The following is a 21,022-nucleotide window of genomic DNA, read 5'->3' on the forward strand; positions in this document are numbered from 1 at the left end:
AATATTATTAACAAATTAAAACTATGTTTATTTTGCTCCAGTCATGGGCAGTATGGAGCCATTAGGTAATTTTAAAACAAAGAAAAATCAATGAAATATCAAACTAAAGCAGCTATGGCTATTGTTTATGATAAAATGTTGCCAGTGTTTAAAAACTGACCATAAATATTAATTTACAGGATTTGTCTACACCATCCTGTTACCACGTCCATAATACTGTTTATAATTTTTACCTATAAATACTTCCTAATGAGATATAATTGTAGTTGAAATATTAATTATAATTGTTTATAATCCAGAAACTAAAATAACAACGGTGTTTCATTCCGTTCCCTCCAAGGAAAAGTAAAGAAGTAGCAATCTAGTTAGCTTGATCTTAACCTCAAAATCGGTTCTGAAATGTGATTATTAATCATGAAACCATAACCCAAAATGAAGACGAATAAACTAGGTAAAATCGTCTATATACTGTTTAAGAAATGCTAAATGAAAAACTAAATATGAATTTGGAAACTACAAACATAATTTAGACCTTTAACTATGCGTTTACTGTGGACTATTGTCCGAGCCTTAGTAAACTTTATTAATTCATAGAAACATATGGGTCAAACATGCTTGTTCCAGCAAGCATATATGCTACGATATCCACAGGAAAGACGCATGACATTTCCTGTTACTGAAAAAGTTTTTGACCCATAGACACTGCACGTACCGTCGGCCTCAGTGGGAGACCAAGACGTTGACATGATAAGAAAATAGTACTTGGTTTATCTCCAAATGACGGCGACGTTGGGGTCGTCCTCGATGATCTGGTCGAGCGTGGGCAGGTCGATGCGCGCGAGGCAGCAGATCTCGTCGGCGCAGTGCCGGCCGGTGAACAGCGCGCGGATGCCCAGCGCCTCCCCGCGGCCGAACCCCGCGCCGCGGGGAGGCGTGCGGATGTACACCGGGAACCTACCGTTATAACAAATATCATTATTATAAAAAAACTATACAAGTACTTACTCATTCTTCAATGCGTTTTTGCTGCCAGGTTTCATCTTTGCCTCTGATATGAGTATACCGGGTCCACGTTTTAAATAAAAAAAGTTATATACTATTGTCATCCCAAAAGTTCATCAGGTGCATTGAATCCATAAAATATCTCTAGCGCAAAAATCTTTCACAATAACCCAAATGTTGAGATGAACTACGTCTACCTAAAAGTCACACACGCGATGTTTTTGTTTGATTAGCTGTAGCACTAGTGTGCCCCACGCACGTGTGTGCACGGTAGTCCGTAGTGGGATGGGGGGTAGGGGGGGGGATACCTCTTCTCCATCCCACTGTACTGCAGCAGCGCACTACAGGTATAGAGTGTACCTTTTCAGGCACTTGATGAGGCCGTGCAGCTGCGCGTACAGCACGAGGCGGCGCACGTCGAAGGCGGCGCGCGCGCCCGCCGCGTGCCGCTCGCACACGGCGCGCAGCGTCGTCCCCTGCTGCAGCGCGCACAGCATCTCCAGCACGTCGGATATCGTCGGCTGTTAACATAACATACTTATTTAGTAATTCGCCTACCTAACTATTAACCCTCAAAAAACAAAAATCAGTAAGACTCAATCAAAAAACAAAAACCAGTATGTGTTGCTTACAACACAGGTCAGGTCAAGTCAGGGTCAATATGAATCGGCTCTCAGGCAGCAGGTACTTTTATGCAAGCTTTAGGTATCTTAGCAATGATGGTCAAAGGGTTAATATTCACTGTCCTTGTTTCGCGTCGCCTAAGAGGGTAAGAATATCACGACATCGTCGGTAAACAATGAACTAGTAATCACAGCATTATACCTATGTCATTTCATGTTACGTTGACTTAGGCTTCACTGTAAGCCCAGGTAGGGACACTACCAACCTTCTCCTTGCTGTCTGATCCTTTGGTGATGAAAGCCAAACACGACTTCTGTAATTCCTTATCACTGAACAGCCGGCTAAGGTTCGGAGTAGCTCTGTACATGTTTGTAAATTTAATCACTGGTATTAACGTCACCTGTAATCACAAACCACAAGTTAAATGTTTAGTAGTTAGGCCAGCTAGGTAGTCTAGGTACTAATTACTGACAAATTTTCTAAATTAACAGGTCACTCCCGTAACCCTGATTTAAACTTTCACTATGTTTACTCATTATTCGACGGGACTTAATCGCGCAAAACGTTCAAGTTAATAAACCAGACCACTGCGGGTAGTTCGAAAAACTCGTGCACCTAGAAGATGTTGATCTCAACTTTAGCCTGTCTTCTCTGAGACCACGGAGACAAAGCCGTCCTCGAAACGTCGGAGGTAAATTTAAAACTTAATTTTACACTCCCATGACAGACGTCAAATCCCCCGTTACGAGATAAACTTTAAATCACTCCAAGCCGCTTTTAGGAAATTGACCTAATAATAGTTTTAATCATCATCCTAGACCTTTTTCCCTATTTGGGGGCGGCCTTTACAATTTACAAATCATCTATTATTTTGTCAGTGAGTGACCCGTTAAATGTTTAATTAGTTACTAATGTCAACTAAGTAAGAATTGGCTCAAAATATAAGTGACGTGGGACTGATATACTACATATAATATAATAATCTTACCACTCCATAGTAGACAAGGTTTTGAATACAAGACTTAACCAACGTCTTCTCGACGTTAGTGTCGGCCGCGATCTTCGACACGTGGTTGTAACCGGTTACGTGGGGTAAGATCTGTAAAATAAACCAACCAGCATTATTTTAAACATTATTATTTATTTGTTTTCACGCCACTTTATTTTGATATACCTATCTATATGTTGTTGTGTATAATGCTTACAATATGTGTATAGTTTTATTCAACAGTCTTCCCGATGAGCTAAAGCAAATTGATTGTAACCAATTTAGCAATAAGATTACAAAATGGCTGTCTGAAAATTGCTTTTATAGTGTAAGGGAATTTTTAGAGCAGAAATTGTTAAATCAAATAGAATAATATTTTAAGTAGCAGAGATTAGGTTTATTTCTTGACATCTTACTATTCATTTATATTCCCAATGACTTTTAAATAAATTATGTACACGACGACCATTATGTAACTTGTAACGATTTTACTATTTAATTTGACATTTTTTATTTTATTTAATACCTATTCAATTTGATACAAGTGGATGACTTTTTTTTAACTATAAAAAAATTACCCACAGTTTTTATTTTTGTATCTAAGTTTTTTCAATATTGTGCTTTTATTTTATGTTAAAATTATTATTAGTCAATTATTTGCATGTCGTGTCTTCGACTGAATACTGATACTTACATGTAAAACTGTTGTCATCTTGTACCATACGTATTCTGGCAAATAAAGAAATTCTATTCTATTCTATTCTATTCTATTCTATATTCCAGGCTAAAGTATCTCATATTTCTATTATTATCATTTTTACTATTTTGTTTTCTAATTGTCAATGAGTACTATAAAAATCCAGCGCATGGGAATCACAGTTTTGTGTTGTCATAAATGCTTGTTTCCATACGTTTGGCCTGGGAGCATGCTTAGCTTATACACATTATATGCAAATTTTTAGTAAAGCGTTCCTAGGATAACTATAACTATAGTTGCAAGAAATCGCTAAGTACAATAACGTCAATAACATACCTAATGTCCGAAAAGGTACTAATAGATATAATGTTTTTGTGTTATAGATATAGTTAGAACTCAAAACAGATCCAATTAAAGTATTGTGACCTTTTCTTTTATTATATCCTTGAGTACACATAATTGACCAAAGCGTAGCGAAGGTCTACGTTTTGACTCGGGCATTTTGCTTTTGTATGTCCGGATGTTCTCCTCTACAGGTCACAGTTCTTAACCGATTCTTGTGAAATTTTGTGACCAGATTCTATGAGTAAATAAAAAATTTTTGTCGATCCCGTTTTTGGAAATTTTCAAAAATGGAGGAGTTGTGATACCTCGTGCTTAAACAAATAGTCGTATCGATATCATAAGAGTATTTTCTTTTTGAGACATATTTACATAGTAAATGGCAAAAAATGCAGAAAAATTGTATTGCTGGTTTAGGCGGTATTTAGATATTTAGCTTGTACTCGAGAATGAGTAGCCGAATTTCGTCAGCTTAGCTAAGGACTATCATGGTGCATTTTGTAAATAATCGCTTTTTTTTGTTTGCACACAGAAAGTCTGGGTTCGATCCCCAGTAAGACATAACTTTTTGTATTTTTCTTTTTCACTTAAACTTCGTATTTTTTTAATAAATTAAAATTTTTGTATTGTTGATTGATCAAACCGCTGTGTGGCGCTATCATCGTGCACGGTCCCAATAAGCTATGCTCGCGAGGTCTACAGCTCACAGAGCCACTAGTAACAGTATGTTATATCGAAACTGTAAACAAGGTAACCTGTCGGGTAGTGAGATCCCAGTCGTCGTTGACGTCGACGTCGACGGGCACGTCGCTGTCGAGATGCTGCTCCTGCGCGCGGCGCGCGGGCGACGCGCGCGCCGGCGCGCCGCGGCCGGGCGCGCGGCGGCCCGGGGCGCCCGGCCGCGGCGGGCCCACGCTCGCCACCAACACGGGCACGTCGTGGTCGTGCACCGGAGCCGGATCTGCGCGCACCTCCACCACCTTCAGGTGCATCACCGTGTCACCTTCTATAATACAACATCACCTCATTTTATTATATGGTGTTTTCTAATTACGCGTTATGAAATTTTCGAAGAAAACTCATAATTTTCATCCGAACAGTTACTTCTTTCCTTATCATGGACGAATAAAACAATAAAACCGACGTCTATACAAAAACGCGTTCTTAAAATATTCCGTGTTTGCCAAATCCGGCACATTTTGTTCGACGCTTGGACTCCTGGTTTCCAATTCGTGTTCCGAAGCGACATCAATAGGCTACATGACTAATTTTTTTTTATGGTATCATTCGATCGGGTTTGTTAGGGTTCCGTAGCCAAATGGCAAAAAACGGAACCCTTATAGATTCGTCATGTCTGTCTGTCTGTCTGTCCGTCTGTCCGTCTGTCTGTCCGTCCGTATGTCACAGCCACTTTTCTCCGAAACTATAAGAACTATACTGTTGAAACTTGGTAAGTAGATGTATTCTGTGAACCGCATTAAGATTTTCACACAAAAATAGAAAAAAAACAATAAATTTTTGGGGTTCCCCATACTTAGAACTGAAACTCAAAAAATTTTTTTTCATCAAACCCATACGTGTGGGGTATCTATGGATAGGTCTTCAAAAATGATATTGAGGTTTCTAATATCATTTTTTAGGGTTCCGTAGCCAAATGGCAAAAAACGGAACCCTTATAGATTCGTCATGTCTGTCTGTCTGTCCGTCTGTCCGTCTGTCCGTCTGTCTGTCCGTCCGTATGTCACAGCCACTTTTCTCCGAAACTATAAGAACTATACTGTTGAAACTTGGTAAGTAGATGTATTCTGTGAACCGCATTAAGATTTTCACACAAAAATAGAAAAAAACAATAAATTTTTGGGGTTCCCCATACTTCGAACTGAAACTGAAATTTTTTTTTATCATCAAACCCATACGTGTGGGGTATCTATGGATAGGTCTTCAAAAATGATATTGAGGTTTCTAATATCATTTTTTTCTAAACTGAATAGTTTGCGCGAGAGACACTTCCAAAGTGGTAAAATGTGTGTCCCCCCCCCCCCCCCCCTAACTTCTAAAATAAGAGAATGATAAAACTAAAAAAAATATATGATGTACATTACCATGTAAACTTCCACCGAAAATTGGTTTGAACGAGATCTAGCAAGTAGTTTTTTTTTAATACGTCATAAATCGCCTAAATACGGAACCCTTCATGAGCGAGTCCGACTCGCACTTGGCCGCTTTTTTCTAAACTGAATAGTTTGCGCGAGAGACACTTCCAAAGTGGTAAAATGTGTGTCCCCCCCCCCCCCTGTAACTTCTAAAATAAGAGAATGATAAAACTAAAAAAAATATATGATGTACATTACCATGTAAACTTCCACCGAAAATTGGTTTGAACGAGATCTAGTAAGTAGTTTTTTTTTTATACGTCTTAAATCGCCTAAATACGGAACCCTTCATGGGCGAGTCCGACTCGCACTTGGCCGCTTTTCATCATTTTTGAAGACCTATCCATAGATACCCCACACGTATGGGTTTGATGAAAAAAAAATTTTTGAGTTTCAGTTCGAAGTATGGGGAACCCCAAAAATTTATCGTTTTTTTTCTATTTTTGTGTGAAAATCTTAATGCGGTTCACAGAATACATCTACTTACCAAGTTTCAACAGTATAGTTCTTATAGTTTCGGAGAAAAGTGGCTGTGACATACGGACGGACAGACAGACGGACAGACGGACAGACAGACAGACATGACGAATCTATAAGGGTTCCGTTTTTTGCCATTTGGCTACGGAACCCTAAAAACCTAAATTTTGAAATTTTCAGGTCCTGTAATTTTGTAATTTTTCAATATTTTATTTTAATATCCACATTATTGTGATAAATTGCTCGTTTGCTATCTATTTTACTAGATTTTGTTATAAAATTCAACATGTGTCATCATCCCTATTGATCGGAACTTTAAACACCCGTATTCTGAAACAGCTCAGTTCCATCTACTTTATTCGGCGCTTCCTCTAATCAAAATAACTCATCTTTCGTTCTTTAAATAGTGCTGAATGTTGAAGGGTCGCCACTGTGTATTTTTTTAGGTATAGACACTGTCAGTCTTTTCGTTATATTCGTCCATGCTGATACCATAAGATAAACAACAATAAAACATAAGAATATACATTAATACATTACTTATATAATATGTGGGACTATTTGTATTATTTTGTATTATTTTCACATTTTTAATAATTATACGTACCGACCAGCGTTGACTTGCGATGCGTGTTGAGATCGTGCAGCAGGTGCGCCAGCAGCGTGGGCAACCGCGTCGCCCCGCTTGACACAAAACGCGTCTCTTCCTCCATTATGGTCTACAAAAAAAATACTTCTTAAAACAACTCTAACAAAAAACATCAATAACTATTAAATAAATAAATAACCCCCTACGCTGTATGAAAAAAAACATTAAACAGTACATATAGTGCTACTCTCCCGAACTAGTGCGGGAATGAGCACTTTCCGTGCGTATGTCGAAAGTTTAAAGCGCCATATGTAAGTATATGTGCTATAAAATGTTGTACTACGATACACGTGCGAATAGGTAATTCGCAACTCGTGTCGATTTATCCCTTCGGTCGTGTTTTACTCGTAATTTATCGCCACTCGTTTCGAATTTCCTCTTTTCCGCACTTGTATCGTAAATAACTATTGTGCCAAAAAGTCCTTAACCCTTTGAGCGCCGTTGGCATGTATACAAGACAACGATAGAACGGTTCACTGGCGCCGCTGTCTTGTATACAAGACACAAATTCAACCGCTCGGTAAATGTGAAAAAAATATCAATTGTAATTTTTTACACTCTTTTTAATGTTTTAGGTCTTTGTTTAAAAAATGCATTTAAAGCAGCTATTATATGTAAATCCATTCTTTTATAATAAGGCTATCAAAAAATTTGCTCCAGTTTTCAACGTTTTTCATGTTCCTCGTCGCCGTTGTCTTGTATACAAGACAGCTAGGGATGGGAATGTTAACTCGATATGAGAATATTCAAAATAAATATCAAATCGCAAATCTCGTTTTATTTAAGCATTTGAACACTTGTTAAATGCCAATTGGTGGTAACTAGTAACTAGATTACGTAAAACGAGAGAGAGACAGGCATAACTATAGCTGAAGTTCAGGGAGCTTCTTCAGCTGTAGATAGTAGAGTCAGACAAGTAAATCTGTCCTTGTGGTCTAATTGCAGAACAAATGATTAATTTTGACATGATAGTGTAGTGGGGAGTGATACCCCTGCAGTGAGTCATTTTAAATTAAAGATGATTACAATTTTCACATGCATATTTTTAGTCACGCACACGTGTTCAAGTGTATAAAAATACCACACTGTTTTAAATCACACGTAGGAACAAAGGACGCGCCGCGCGCCGAGCGTTTATTATGTGACGGTTTATAACCCTTAAAATTTTCTTTGTTCACTCGAACCGAAAAACACAGGAACCAAACCGAAAAAGGACAGCTGATTATTTTTTGATAAGAAGTTAGGATGGAAAGTAAAAAAACTCCGAATTGTTCGTTGATAAGGAGTTAGGATATAAAGTAAAGCTACGTATGCTACTATTAAATTGTTCTTCAAACTATTACATTAATAAATGACTGAATAAATATTCTTGTTCTTCACTCATTGACAATTCAACCCACGTGTAATTTTCCCCAATGCAGTTCCGGTACATTTATATTATCGACACACTATGCGCGGCTCTAACGTTACGCTTATGAAGTTTACGTACCGACGAGCGCTTACGCCGTTGACCTAGAGACTATTATTACTTAATCCGCGCGGAAACAGTCCTTGTCGGTCTGCACTGCGGCCAGTCCATGCGCGCCGTTGGCATGTATAAAAGACTTCTCGTACAGCCTAGTGCAGTGATATTACGTCATGAATCGATATTGTTTAGTGGTTGTTTTTAATGATAAAGACCTTTATTTTTAACATTGTCGTGTGTAAAAAATATGTAAATTTTTGGCATTTTCGAAATAAATTAAAGTTGGGTAAGAACAAAGCCAAATTGAGAAGATTTTTACCATAAATTGTAAATATCGATATCACTATTTGCAATCCCTAAACTTTTTATTAGTTGTTTACTTAAAATTTACTCTGGCGTGTGAGTGAGCGTCTTTGCGGACTAGGTCCGGCGGCCAAAAGGTTAAGTAGATCATTTTGGAAAAAGCTGATACTCTTCAAACTGATGGATCAATTTCTATCAAACATATTAGCTAAGGACCAACGCAAGGAAATTCGCGTTCTAGTTAAAAATCCGCATCGAAATCGGTCCATCCGTTACAATCGTTACATAGTCACGGCCACAGACACACAGACAGACATTGGCGTCAAACATATAACACCCCTTTTTTGAGTTGGTGTCAAAACATTTTAAAAATGGGCTTCTTTTCTGTGGACAATATAATTGCTAACGAGATGTGGCAGAGGCTTTCATCATACAGCTGAAATAGAAGGTTTGAAAGAAAAAAGGAAAAAAAGAGGAGAAAAGGTCCTGCAAAGCAGGGTCCTGAAAAGGCCCAGGGAGAAAATTATATTCCATTTATTTTATGATGTCCACAAAAAAGACGATTAACCTCTCCGAGTCTAATACAAATAGCAAGTAAAGATCCTCACCAAATGTTCTCCAAGTTTCTTGACCACCGGTTCGTACTGCACAGTCTTGGACCAGCTGTCGCAAACAAAGCAGAGGTTGAAGAGGTACGCGTTCCGCTCGTAGCGCGAGCTGTCTATCCGGATGGGGTAGCCCACTATTTTATGGCCCAAAGCATTTCTGGAATTAATTGCAATTCGTATGTCAGTATCAGATATGCTAAGTTTTCATTTAAACTGGAGTATAATTATAACATTAACAAAATCAATAGAGACATTACTTAAGTACTCATATTGCATTAACAGGTGTAAAGATGGATATTCAACATTGCAGAAAATTTTCACAGGTTAGGTCAAACATGAAATATAATAGCACGTTGAAATACCTTAACTTAAACACTTTAATTCAATAATACCTTCACAAATTAAAATGTATACAGTTTCTTGCGCATAGCGTTCAAACAATTTTTGTACACACTGGTTTACTCATAGTACATAGAGATACCATAGGTTCCAGCGAACCTATTTAAGTGACTAAAATAAAAAAAAAATAAAAGAACTGGCAACACTAAACATTAAATCTGTTAAAATTATATATATACATACACTCTAAAACGGCCTGTAGCAAATTTGCACATTGCATTTCTAAAATGTTATATAACATTGTGGAACAGGGACATCACATTAAAACCCTATCAATAATATCATGTTGTCCCCATCACACAATGTTTTATAATGTTATTTAACAGCCAGTGTGGGACACCATGATATATTATATTGTTACAACTCAACTCAACCATTATAACAGGCACTAAATTAGGTTCTAGATATACTTGGTCAAGCAGATCTTGTCAGTAGAAAAAGGCGGCAAATTTGAAAAATGTAGGCGCGAAGGGATATCGTCCCATAGAAAATTTGAATTTCGCGCTTTTTTTTACTGACAAGATTTGCTTGACCAAGTATAGATAATCAGCACCGGAACTTATTTTAAAAATTCAAAATTCGCACAGTTAGAAAGCTATGGAAAGTGAATGCTGCTTTGTTTACTTTTTACCCTGCAAAAATGCATGAGTGTAAAATTACACTCAAATCTTATAATACAACTTAACCACAGCAGTAATTCAAACTAAAACTTCGCTCATCTTTATAAATATTATAAGGAATACATAAGAGATTACTTTTGTTCACTTTTACACAAATTCATTGAGCTTATAACTCTGGACTGGGAAGAAACTCGGTCAACGGCCTACAAGTTAGGAAGGGTATGGACATTCTGGAGTAGAGGTGTAATGTTGGAGCCAGCGCAGCTTTATTTGACGTTCATAAGCATATTGTAATATGCCTACTTTTTCTAATGTTGTCTAATGTTAAAAAAATCAGGTAAATAATGTACAGCCTCATCATAGCTTAAACATCTAATCACTTGTAATACAGCAGACTTTAGGACCTCGAGAACTTATATGTGTTCTCGAGGTCCTAAAGTCACAGGTCACCAAATGGCAGACCACGGGGGTGACATATAAGATCGATTTACGACATTGTAGCATTTTATAGATGCCTTTCTCATTCATCATGGTTAAAGTTCAAGAACTTGCTTGACCTTGTAATTTATAAATTCATATCAGTTAACACGTTCACTGCGGTAGGGGATGGAAATACCCCATGAAAAGTATGGTTAATTACGAGTCAGACTAATAATTGCAACAGCTATGATGTTAATGAAAACAGCAAGCTTGTAACAGAACAAAATATTACTTACATTGTCATTGTGCATCTTTGTATCTGAGGCTTAGGGATGATAAAGGCACTTATAGAATCAAATACTTCTTTTGATATATAATCTTCTGGAAACTGAAATACACAAAAATTATTCCCATGCAACTTAAATTACTGACAACTAATAGTTTTAATTACTGTTTCTGCTAAGTTACAATTAAATAAAATTTTGTACATATTCTTTTTAATGAGGTACCTACTCTGGGAACTAATAAACACGAACGAAACATTTTAAATGCATTGTCATTGAAGTTATAAGATAAAATATATTGTGAGATGTACACTAATAGTTACTTTTACAGGTCTCAATATCAAGACTAACCTGACAAGCAATTTTTGGGCCAGCTACGGGATGAAACTCGCCCAAAAAGATACATCGTATGGGGCCTTCACGCCCGCAACCTTCGTAATACCGAGTCTCCATCATTTTCGATAAGTTAATTGTGGTAGCGGCTTGCCATTTGTTGATTAAATTGCTAGTGAATACTTGTAATGCAATGACAGCGTTTTAGTAATTTTTTTTTCACTATTATCACGGGGGCCAAACGAACACTTATGAAAAAACAACCGTCCTCAGCTTGTTTCATGAAAAAGGCACGTTGGTTATAATACAATTCCTGGAAATTTTACTTCCGTACCGTGCTTATTACTAACAAAAATATCTATAACAGTATAGTGACAGTAGTGTCACAATCGCCAATGTCACATGTGACAAATGTCAAGTAGAAATGTCACAGAGTAGTAGTGGAGTGGGGTATGTTCAAAAATAAAGTAAGTATTGGGTATAGAGCAAAGAGTAGTATAATATATGGTATAGAGTAAGTCCAAAGAAAGTCTGCAGCGCAATAATTTGACAGCGAATTAAAAATCTATATATTATATGGATGATAATATATAACTTGGTCAATCACATCTTGACAGTAGAAAAAGGCAGCAAATTTGAAAGATGTAGGCGCGAAGGGATATCGTCCCATAGAAATTTGAATTTCGCGCCTTTTTTTACTGACAAGATTTGGTTGATCAGCTTAAATATGGCAATGTTTTTTAGCAGTCAGTAAACGTCATTCACTATTTCACTATGGTAATGCTATGGTATGTGTTTGTCAAAATCGTTTAAATATTCGTTTTGTTTTGTGATGAACGGAAAAAACATGTTGAATCCTTACAAAACCGGCGTGCGGTCCGGAGTTAATTTTACAGTAGTAAAAAATCAGCACGAGGCGATTCAAGCTCAAAAACGACAATGTTTACAAAATTTGGAGTTGATGACGAGTAAATGGAAGGAAACACTTTAATACTTGCACCATATTATATAGATATATACGAGGGGCGTTCAAAATATTCTCGGTATTGATATCTTACAACCTCTTCTAAAATTTCTTTCGTTACTGGCCGCTAAGGTTTATTCATTGACATTAAAAAAAAGTATAATTCGAACCGAGATGTTCTTTTGTTTTTCTGCAATTGCTGAACAAACATGAACATCATGTGGGAATTGACAATGTTAACTAAATTAGAACATCGATGCGTGATAAAATTCTTGACAAAACAGGGTAAAAATCAAAAAACCATAAAAGAGGAAATGGATTGTGTTTACCGTGAGTCTGCTCCTTCTTTATCTACCATTCAAAAGTGGTCAAGCGAGTTTAAACGTGGAAGGGAGAGTGTTGAAGACGACCCTAGACCTGGCCGGCCTGTAGTAGCTACTTCACAAGAAAATATTGATAAAGTGGAAAAACTTATATTGGAAGATGGTCGAGTGAAGGTAAAATCTATAGCACAAGTAACCAATCTCTCTATTGGTACCGTACATGATATTATCCATGACCATCTTAATATGTCAAAAGTAAGTGCAAGATGGGTTCCGCGAATGCTGACTCGGCTTCAAAAAGACATGCGTGTAGCTTGTTGTTCCGATTTTATTGACCTGTGCGGTGAAAATCCTGATGAGGTGCTGCAAAGAATAGTTACTGGAGATGAAACCTGGGTTCATCATTATGACCCAGAGAGTAAACAAGAGTCCATGCAGTGGCACATTAAGGGTTCAGCTCATCCCAAGAAGTTCAAGGTCATCCCTTCAGCTGGCAAGGTCATGGCCACGATATTTTGGGATTGTGAAGGAGTATTACTGATCGATTATAAAGAAAAAGGTGTAAATATCACAGGACAGTACTACGCTAACATTCTACGTCAATTAAAGGATGCAATCAAAGAAAAGAGGCGAGGAAAGTTAACCAAAGGTGTTATGCGTCTGCATGACAACGCCCCCGTCCATACTGCTCATATTGCCAAGGCAGCTATTGTTGAATGTGGGTTTGAAACTGTTACTCACCCACCGTATAGTCCGGACTTAGCCCCCAGCGACTTCTTTTTGTTCCCCAATCTTAAAAAGGATCTGCGTGGAAATAAATTTTCCGATGATGAAGCATTGAAGGCGGCAGTGGAGGAGCATTTTTACACCAAAGATAAAAAATATTTTTATGCAGGATTAAAAAAAATAATTGATCGATCTTTTAAGTGTATGAACATAGGGGGGGAGTATATTGAAAATTAAAAATATCAAACTTTTCGTACTTGTTTGTTTTCATTCTCATACCGAGAATATATTGAACACCCCTCGTAATATTGGTTTAGATTAAGGTTTCACTGCAAATTTAACACAACTAATAGGTATACATAGGTATCTTACCTTATGAACTTCCTCTAACATTTTGAGAAACTCATTTCATAAGTTCTAACCGGGTTTCGAGCTCGAACCCACAGCCTCCATGCTTATGCTTACGGCATGGGTACCTAATTCTTAATATATGTTTATTGTTTTAATGGTTTATTTAGGGTTTCCGAAAACCGAAGTTCGCAAATTGCGGGTAATATCTCTGTCAATCTAAATACGCCTTGATGGAAGTAAAAGAGACAGATGCCTGCAATTTGCGATCCTTGGTGTTCGCGGTAGGCCCTCTGTACCTGTTTACCACTAGGCCGTCGCGGATATTACAAAAGCTCAATCATTTTGATGATGCCAAATGTTACATTCTCCCAATGTTATTTATCAATATTAGTTTATGTATACATATTAATAGTGACATCTATTGTTGTATAATTGTATAATGCACACCTTAATTTTTTCATAGACGGTAAATATAGTAGAAATTTCACTAGTATCAAGACTATTTAATCCATTTTCTGTAGTGTTGTCACATACTGAATTTTAATGACTACTTTTAATTTAGCGCTGCAGACTTTCTTTGGTCTTACTCTACCTTACGTGTGCACAGAAAATCTAAAATATGTATAATTATTTTCTAATATCATTCCTACTACACAAAGTGTGACCAGCCAAAGATTTTTTTAATTTCCCGCCAAACATTTGTGTAATATTTCAGTAGCCAGACATAGCGTCAAGCCTCGTCAAGCAGATCTTGTCAGTACAAAAAGGCGGCAGATTTGAAAAATGTGGGCGCGAAGGGATATCGTTCCATAGAAAAATTTGAATTTGCGTGAAGATTTGCTTGACCAGCTATATGTTCTTTATTCGACATTATAATTAATATCTGGGTGACCGAGCTTCGTTCGGAAAACATATAATAACTCGGAAATGCGCGTTTTCCCAGAGATAAGACCTAGCTAGATCGATTTTTCGCCCCCGAAAACCCCTATATACCAAATTTCATCGAAATCGTTAGAGCCGTTTCCGAGATCCCCGAAATATATATATATATATATATATATATATATATATATATATATACATATATATATATATATATACATATATATATATATATATATATATATAAATAAATAAATAAACAAGAATTGCTCGTTTAAAGGTATTAGATTTATAATTATAAACAATAAATTTTAATTAAAACTAGAAATAAAATAAAAAACACAAACTACCTATAAAACAAAATAAAACACAAACTATAGCTGGTCAAGCAAAATTGTCGGTAAAAAAAGGCGCGAAATTCAAATTTTTTATAGGACGCGTTGATGGGACGATATCCCTTCGCGCCTACATTTTTCAAATTTGCCGCCTTTTTCTGGTCACAATGACAGAGAGAATCATACTATCTTTGTCTTACACTAGTACTAGCAGACCTAGCAGTCTAGCACCCAAAAGAAAAGGATGAGTAAGTATAGTTTTTTTTGTTCTTATTTACTGACTATTTGGTTTGACCAACTATAAGTCTGCAGGTAGGATACCGCAGGTACTTTGTAAAAAGGTCTTCGCTTGGGATCCAACATTGTCTCACCTTGGTCTCACCCCATCGCTGCCCCTGCGCAACTTTTGTGGACTATCACGCCATGCCTGCCTTAATGACAACCTCCGTTGGGCCTTCGTCAGCGCCAATAACGTTCCAGCCATTCTTGAACCACTTGGCCTCGCGCGTGACGATGGCAAGATGCCCGATGGAATGATCCTTGTCCCTGGAGTATGGGACGCGCCCTTATTTGGGATTCAACGTGTGTGGACACCCTGGCACCGTCTCACCTCGGTTCAACATCACTGAGAGCGGCAAAATGCCGCAAATATATAGCTCTCACTGACCGGCATATATTTGCGGCATTTGCAGTTGAAACTCTGGGACCGTGGCGTGGTGCCCAGGGGCCCACAATTTAGTTCAGCAGCTGTCAAAAAAAATCTTCGAGGTCATCGGGGACCAATGGCTGGCTCGTTCCTCGCCCAACGGATCGGCATAGCCATCCAAAGGGGGAACGCAGCAAGCCTTATGGGAACCCTTCCACAGGGATCGGACCTGGGTGATCTAGCCTAATATAGGTATACATATAATATTTTTTAATCCATAACTCCTGCGGGAATAATATAGGGTCATTGCGCTAGTTTTCGTCCACTTGACCACTGAAGATTAGCGAATAATGCATTGGATTTTTTATTTGCTACTGGCGAATCTATCTACATTTTTATGTAGACCAAGTGCGGGTAGTTCGAAAAACTCGCACGGTTAGAAGATGCTGATGTCAACTTAAGCCAGTCTTCTCCGAGACCACGGGGACAACGCCGTCCTCGAAACGTCGGAGGTAAATCTTATAACTTAGATACGCGATTAAGTCCCGTTGTACAATTTAATAATGTGTAAAAATCGTGAAAGTTTAAATCAGTGATAGATATATTGTTAAGACATTAAGGACTGTAATAAGTCCAAATTTGTGCAGCAATGTAGGTTTATATTCAAATTTCGTCAAGTAGACGAAAACTAGAGCTGGACGAAAACTAACGCACCTACCCTAGGCCTTTGTCCTTTAGTACACCTGCATGGAATAAGACCTTTTTCAAGTGAGTGTGATGAAAAATGGATGATAACATTTTTTCAAAATAGATAAGTATAGAATAGAACCTCCGAAGTAGGTACCTACCTAAACTATGCTATTTGTACTATAAACACATTGACCTAGTAGGCAGGTGACAGCGCTTTGCCCGTGAACCGGGAAATGTGCTCAAGGTTAAAACCGAGCATGCGCACTCTGCACCCTCTACCGTCTGATGTGACTTTGGAAATATCGGTGGGACGGTTTTTTATCAATATATAACTTAATAGATATAGATGGTCAACTAAATCTTGTCAGTAAATAGGAACCAAAAAAACTATACTCATCCTTTTCTTTTGGGTGCTAGAACTAGTGTAAGAAAAATATAGTATGTTTCTCTCTGTCTATGTTTGAAATGGAACAGTCCTTTGACACACTATATCTTATCTCATTCACTGCAAAGCTATGGTCCTTTCTCTAGGTAAGTAAGTACGAGTGTAGCGAATATTCACTTCGTAGGGACGAAATCCGCGGAAAACAAGATCCGTTCTAGAGAAGAGAATGATACGATATGTTATGTACTAGATACCTGGTAGTTTAGATTTCAACTAGATATCTTTTGCAGCTTAATTCGGGCAACCAATGTCACTTTTACATTAAATTATCGTATTAAGATCGTTTCAAAATCGTTTTGAGATCTAAAACGTCTCGTTATTTTTAGATCTCAAAACGATTGCTCTTGACAGTAGAAAAAGGCGGCAAATTTGAAAAATGTAGGCGCGAAGGGATATCGTCCCATATAAAATTTGAATTTCGCGCCTTTTTTTACTGACAAGATTTGGTTGACCAGCTATACAAATAATATTATAAGCAGAAGAAGTGGAAAATAGACTTCTGGTGCATCCAGTTACAAAATTAGTTAAAAATTATTGAGCATTAAAGTTTTTCTTTGCCGCGGAATCTATTATTGTAACTAGCAGAACTGCTAATTATAGTTGGTCAACCAAAACTTGTCAGTAAAAAAAGGCGCGAAATTCAAATTTTCTATGGGACGGTATCCCTTCGCGCCTACATTTTTCAAATTTGCCGCCTTTTTCTACTGTCAAGATCTGGTCTTCTTCTTCTTCCTCGCGTTGTCCCGGCATTTTGCCACGGCTCATGGGAGCCTGGGGTCCGCTTGGCAACTAATCCCAGTAATTGGCGTGGGCACTAGTTTTTACGAAAGCGACTGCCATCTGACCTTCCAACCCAGAGGGTAAACTAGGCCCGTATTGGGATTATTCCGGTTTCCTCACGATGTTTTTCTTCACCGAAAAGCGACTGGTAAATATCAAATGATATATCGTACATAAGTTCCGAAAAACTCATTGGTACGAGCCGGGGTTCGAACCCGCGACCTCCGGATTGCAAGTCGCACGCTCTTACCGCTAGGCCACCAGCGATTTCTGGTACCAAGTATAATGTCCGCTACTTGACGCTAGATGTCGACTAAGAAATAACTCGCGTTTTGGTAAGCTGATGTATGGAGTTACCACTCTTTCTTTACTTAAAGTGTCATTCAATAGAACTTGCTAACTATGTAAACAAACCGCCATACTAAAATTGACACTGATTGTCAATTTACTAGTAACTTTTGTTTACATAGTTAGCAAGTTCTATTGAATGACACTTTATATTTCTCTATGATGATACCAACGTTTTAAAGCAGATCTACCCCCTTACAAAGTTAACACAGGAAGCCACTGCCTTCCTCGGTAGCCTACACAGATTTTAGTTCCGAAACGCTCTTATCAAACGCAGGAATTGCCTGGAACTCACAGTAATATAATAAATGATGCCTGTAGTGTCGGATGGCACTGGTCAGGTGGAAGGATCCTGCGAAATTTAACACACCATGACTTCGCATTTAGTGTAATGTAAACAAAAACAAATTGTACATCGAATATTAAAAAAAAAATAGTGATGAGCTGCTCTGTGTTGGTGGAGGCTACGAGCTCTTCAAGTATAGAAGACGATCTCTACGCGTAAGTACATTTGATTGAATCAGTATATAAGTAAATAAATTAAATTGTTGTACAGGAAATAGGTGTGAGTGACGTAGGTAATGGTCCCGATCGATTACTCAACATCAGCTGGACTTTTTCATGGCCTTGAGAGAGGCCTTGGGTAAAGTGTCAGTGATCTACAGGTTTATGTAAATATAACCACTCGATTAACGGGTTAAGTATAAGTATGGTAATGTCAACAATCTGACACATTTTTTAAACTAAAAGTTCAACAGTACTATAAGTGTAAGGCCTGAGTGGACGCTCATGTTGGGCGTGCAGCGGGGCGGGGCGTGCGGCGTGCATGTCAAACAAATGCAAACGTATAGTAGCGGCCTTAGTGCACGCTGCTTAAATCCCTTGGGAGCTCGACGCCACGCTGCACGCCCCGCCGAACGCTCCGTTTCGAGCGTCCACTCAAGCCTTACACTAACGGTATAGTGAGTATAGGGTACTTATAGATGATATATATGAATATTTTGATGTACCTAAGATACAACTGAAATACACTGTTGACGGGATTATCAGTACTTTAGAGGCCATGGCCAGTTTCGGCTACTAGGCATTACTACTTTACTAGGTATGTAATTGTATTAGCCTCGGTCGGCCTCGTGTGGATTTCAGTGATGTTAGCTAGTATACCTAGTACATACCTATCCAAAAAGTGTATTTGTTGGTATATGAATGATGCAATACGGCAGTAAGAGCGCTGGTGGCCTAGCGGTAAGAGCGTGCGACTTGCAATCTGGAGGTCGCGGGTTCGAACCCCAGCTCGTACCAATGAGTTTTTCGGAACTTGTGTACGAAATATCATTTGATATTTACCAGTCGCTTTTCGGTGAAGGAAAACATCGTAAGGAAACCGGACTAATCCCAATACGGGCCTAGTTTACCCTCTGGGTTGGAAGGTCAGATGGCAGTCGCTTTCGTAAAAACTAGTGCCCACGCCAATTACTGGGATTAGTTGCTAAGCGGACCCCAGGCTCCCATGAGCCTACCGGAACAAAATGCCGGGACAACGCGAAGAAGATGATGATGATGACGGCAGTAAGAGCACATGGGAGTTGCTTGTGCACATGGTTAATGTGTGACATTTTTGGCAGACTATAATAATAAACTCATGAGAAAATTGATACAATGACCCTGTGTTGTGTGTACATGGTGTGTACCAAAATTAACTGTTTTTGTATAGTATATATGTAATGAAACATAATTACTTATATTATTAGGTACCTACCTATCTATATCAAATGATATTGAGCCGATACAGATTTACCTTTTTAGCTTGCAGTTACGAGTATGTACAATTGTACATATACTTACGTATTCAAGTGTAATAATGATTGAGATGCTTCTGCTCGTACGGTGTGAGTAATTCAATGCTACCATCGTTATCGTATGTAGGTACGTGGTAGGTAGGTACGTTATGGGTGTATTAGCCATGAGCGAGGCCGCGACCGCGATCGCGAGAGCCGTGACGTCACGTGATCGATGTCGTCCTTCACTTCAGACCATGATGGCACCCACTGTCGCACAGACGTAGGTTTGCCCGATTTAGGTGGCCGAAATTATTTTATATTGTAATAGTTATTTTCGATACAAGTGCGAAAAAGAGGAAATTCGAAACGAGTGGCGATAAATTAAAACACGGCCGAAGGGAGTGTTTTAAATCGGCATGAGTTGCGAATTAGATACCTATTCGCACGTGTATCGAACAACGTTTTACAGTACATATGACACTTGAGTTTCGACATACGCACGAAAAGTGCTATTTTACGCACTAGTACGGAAAAGTAGCCCCTGTATGTACTGTAAATAATTTATATAAATAACTATTTCGTAACTATCCGGGCCATATTTTCACTAAAATTTAATGTTGGCAAATTTTGGCCTATTATCTGCCTGAATATATTCCCGAGGACTTTACTGCCCGAGGCAGTACTACACCTGTATAATGCTGTGCTATGCTATACTATAGTGCTATAATAGCGGTACAGCGGTACGGTTAAATATTCTGTATTGTAAGTATACCTTTTTCCTGGGTTAGCTTGCCGTCTATTAGTATCGAGGTTTCGAGACCACTTACGAGTATCAGATGTGAGTTTGGAGCCGAGGACTAGCCAAACCTAGGAGTACAATAACTTAGACGTTTGTCTATAAACATATATCGACCAATTAGTTGTTTAGGTACCTAATAGTAACCACGGACTACAGGTAGGTCTACATTACAGTACAAAAGTTTCATCCATTCAGATATCAGTCAGGTTTTCAACGCTTCACGAGACGAGTCGCCAAATTCTATACCTGCTGTAAAATCTCAAGAAAGCCTTCCCATTTTATGCTTAAGTACCATGCCTTCTATTAGCTTACTTTAAATGAAAATGCTTTCGTTTCTAACTAAAGGGAAGGAAAGTTTTACACAAGTGCCCATCTATAGATACACTTTGCACAGACTTGTTTCAGAAAACACAATACATCATCGATTCACCATATTTACGTCAATTCGATGGTTTTTAAGAACATTACAACTAAAAATACTTTTGATACAGATATATACATATATTCAATTGAGTTTTTTGGTGAAAATTTTGTAAATATAATTTGTATCGCCAACACGAAGGATAGCGAGTCACATAAATGCATAAA

At 38.1% G+C, this 21,022-nt stretch overlaps 2 protein-coding genes across 2 annotated transcripts in view; one reads left to right on the forward strand and one right to left on the reverse strand.

Moving 5' to 3' along the window:
- Positions 1-767: 767 nt before the first annotated feature.
- On the reverse strand, positions 768-15,429 carry LOC134661835 (GATOR complex protein NPRL2-like). The gene is made up of 10 exons (XM_063518041.1): positions 15,317-15,429; positions 11,383-11,536; positions 11,044-11,135; positions 9,309-9,465; positions 6,891-7,002; positions 4,409-4,659; positions 2,615-2,725; positions 1,892-2,026; positions 1,363-1,523; positions 768-954 (listed from the first exon to the last, which is right to left on the reverse strand). Exons 1-10 carry the CDS (start codon positions 15,427-15,429, stop codon positions 768-770), a joined length of 1,473 nt encoding a protein of 490 aa, XP_063374111.1.
- Positions 15,430-18,269: 2,840 nt separating this feature from the next.
- LOC134660823 (ecdysone-induced protein 78C-like) overlaps positions 18,270-21,022 on the forward strand; it is a 34,162-nt gene continuing 31,409 nt past the window's right edge. Inside the window, exon 1 of the mRNA XM_063516649.1 lies at positions 18,270-18,355. Within this exon, the coding sequence (XP_063372719.1) occupies positions 18,294-18,355 (62 nt within the window). The 5' untranslated portion in view covers positions 18,270-18,293. The remainder of the gene's footprint in view (positions 18,356-21,022) is intronic.

The sequence above is a fragment of the Cydia amplana genome, chromosome Z, assembly GCF_948474715.1.
Source record: "Cydia amplana chromosome Z, ilCydAmpl1.1, whole genome shotgun sequence".
NCBI classification, from domain to species: domain Eukaryota; kingdom Metazoa; phylum Arthropoda; class Insecta; order Lepidoptera; family Tortricidae; genus Cydia; species Cydia amplana.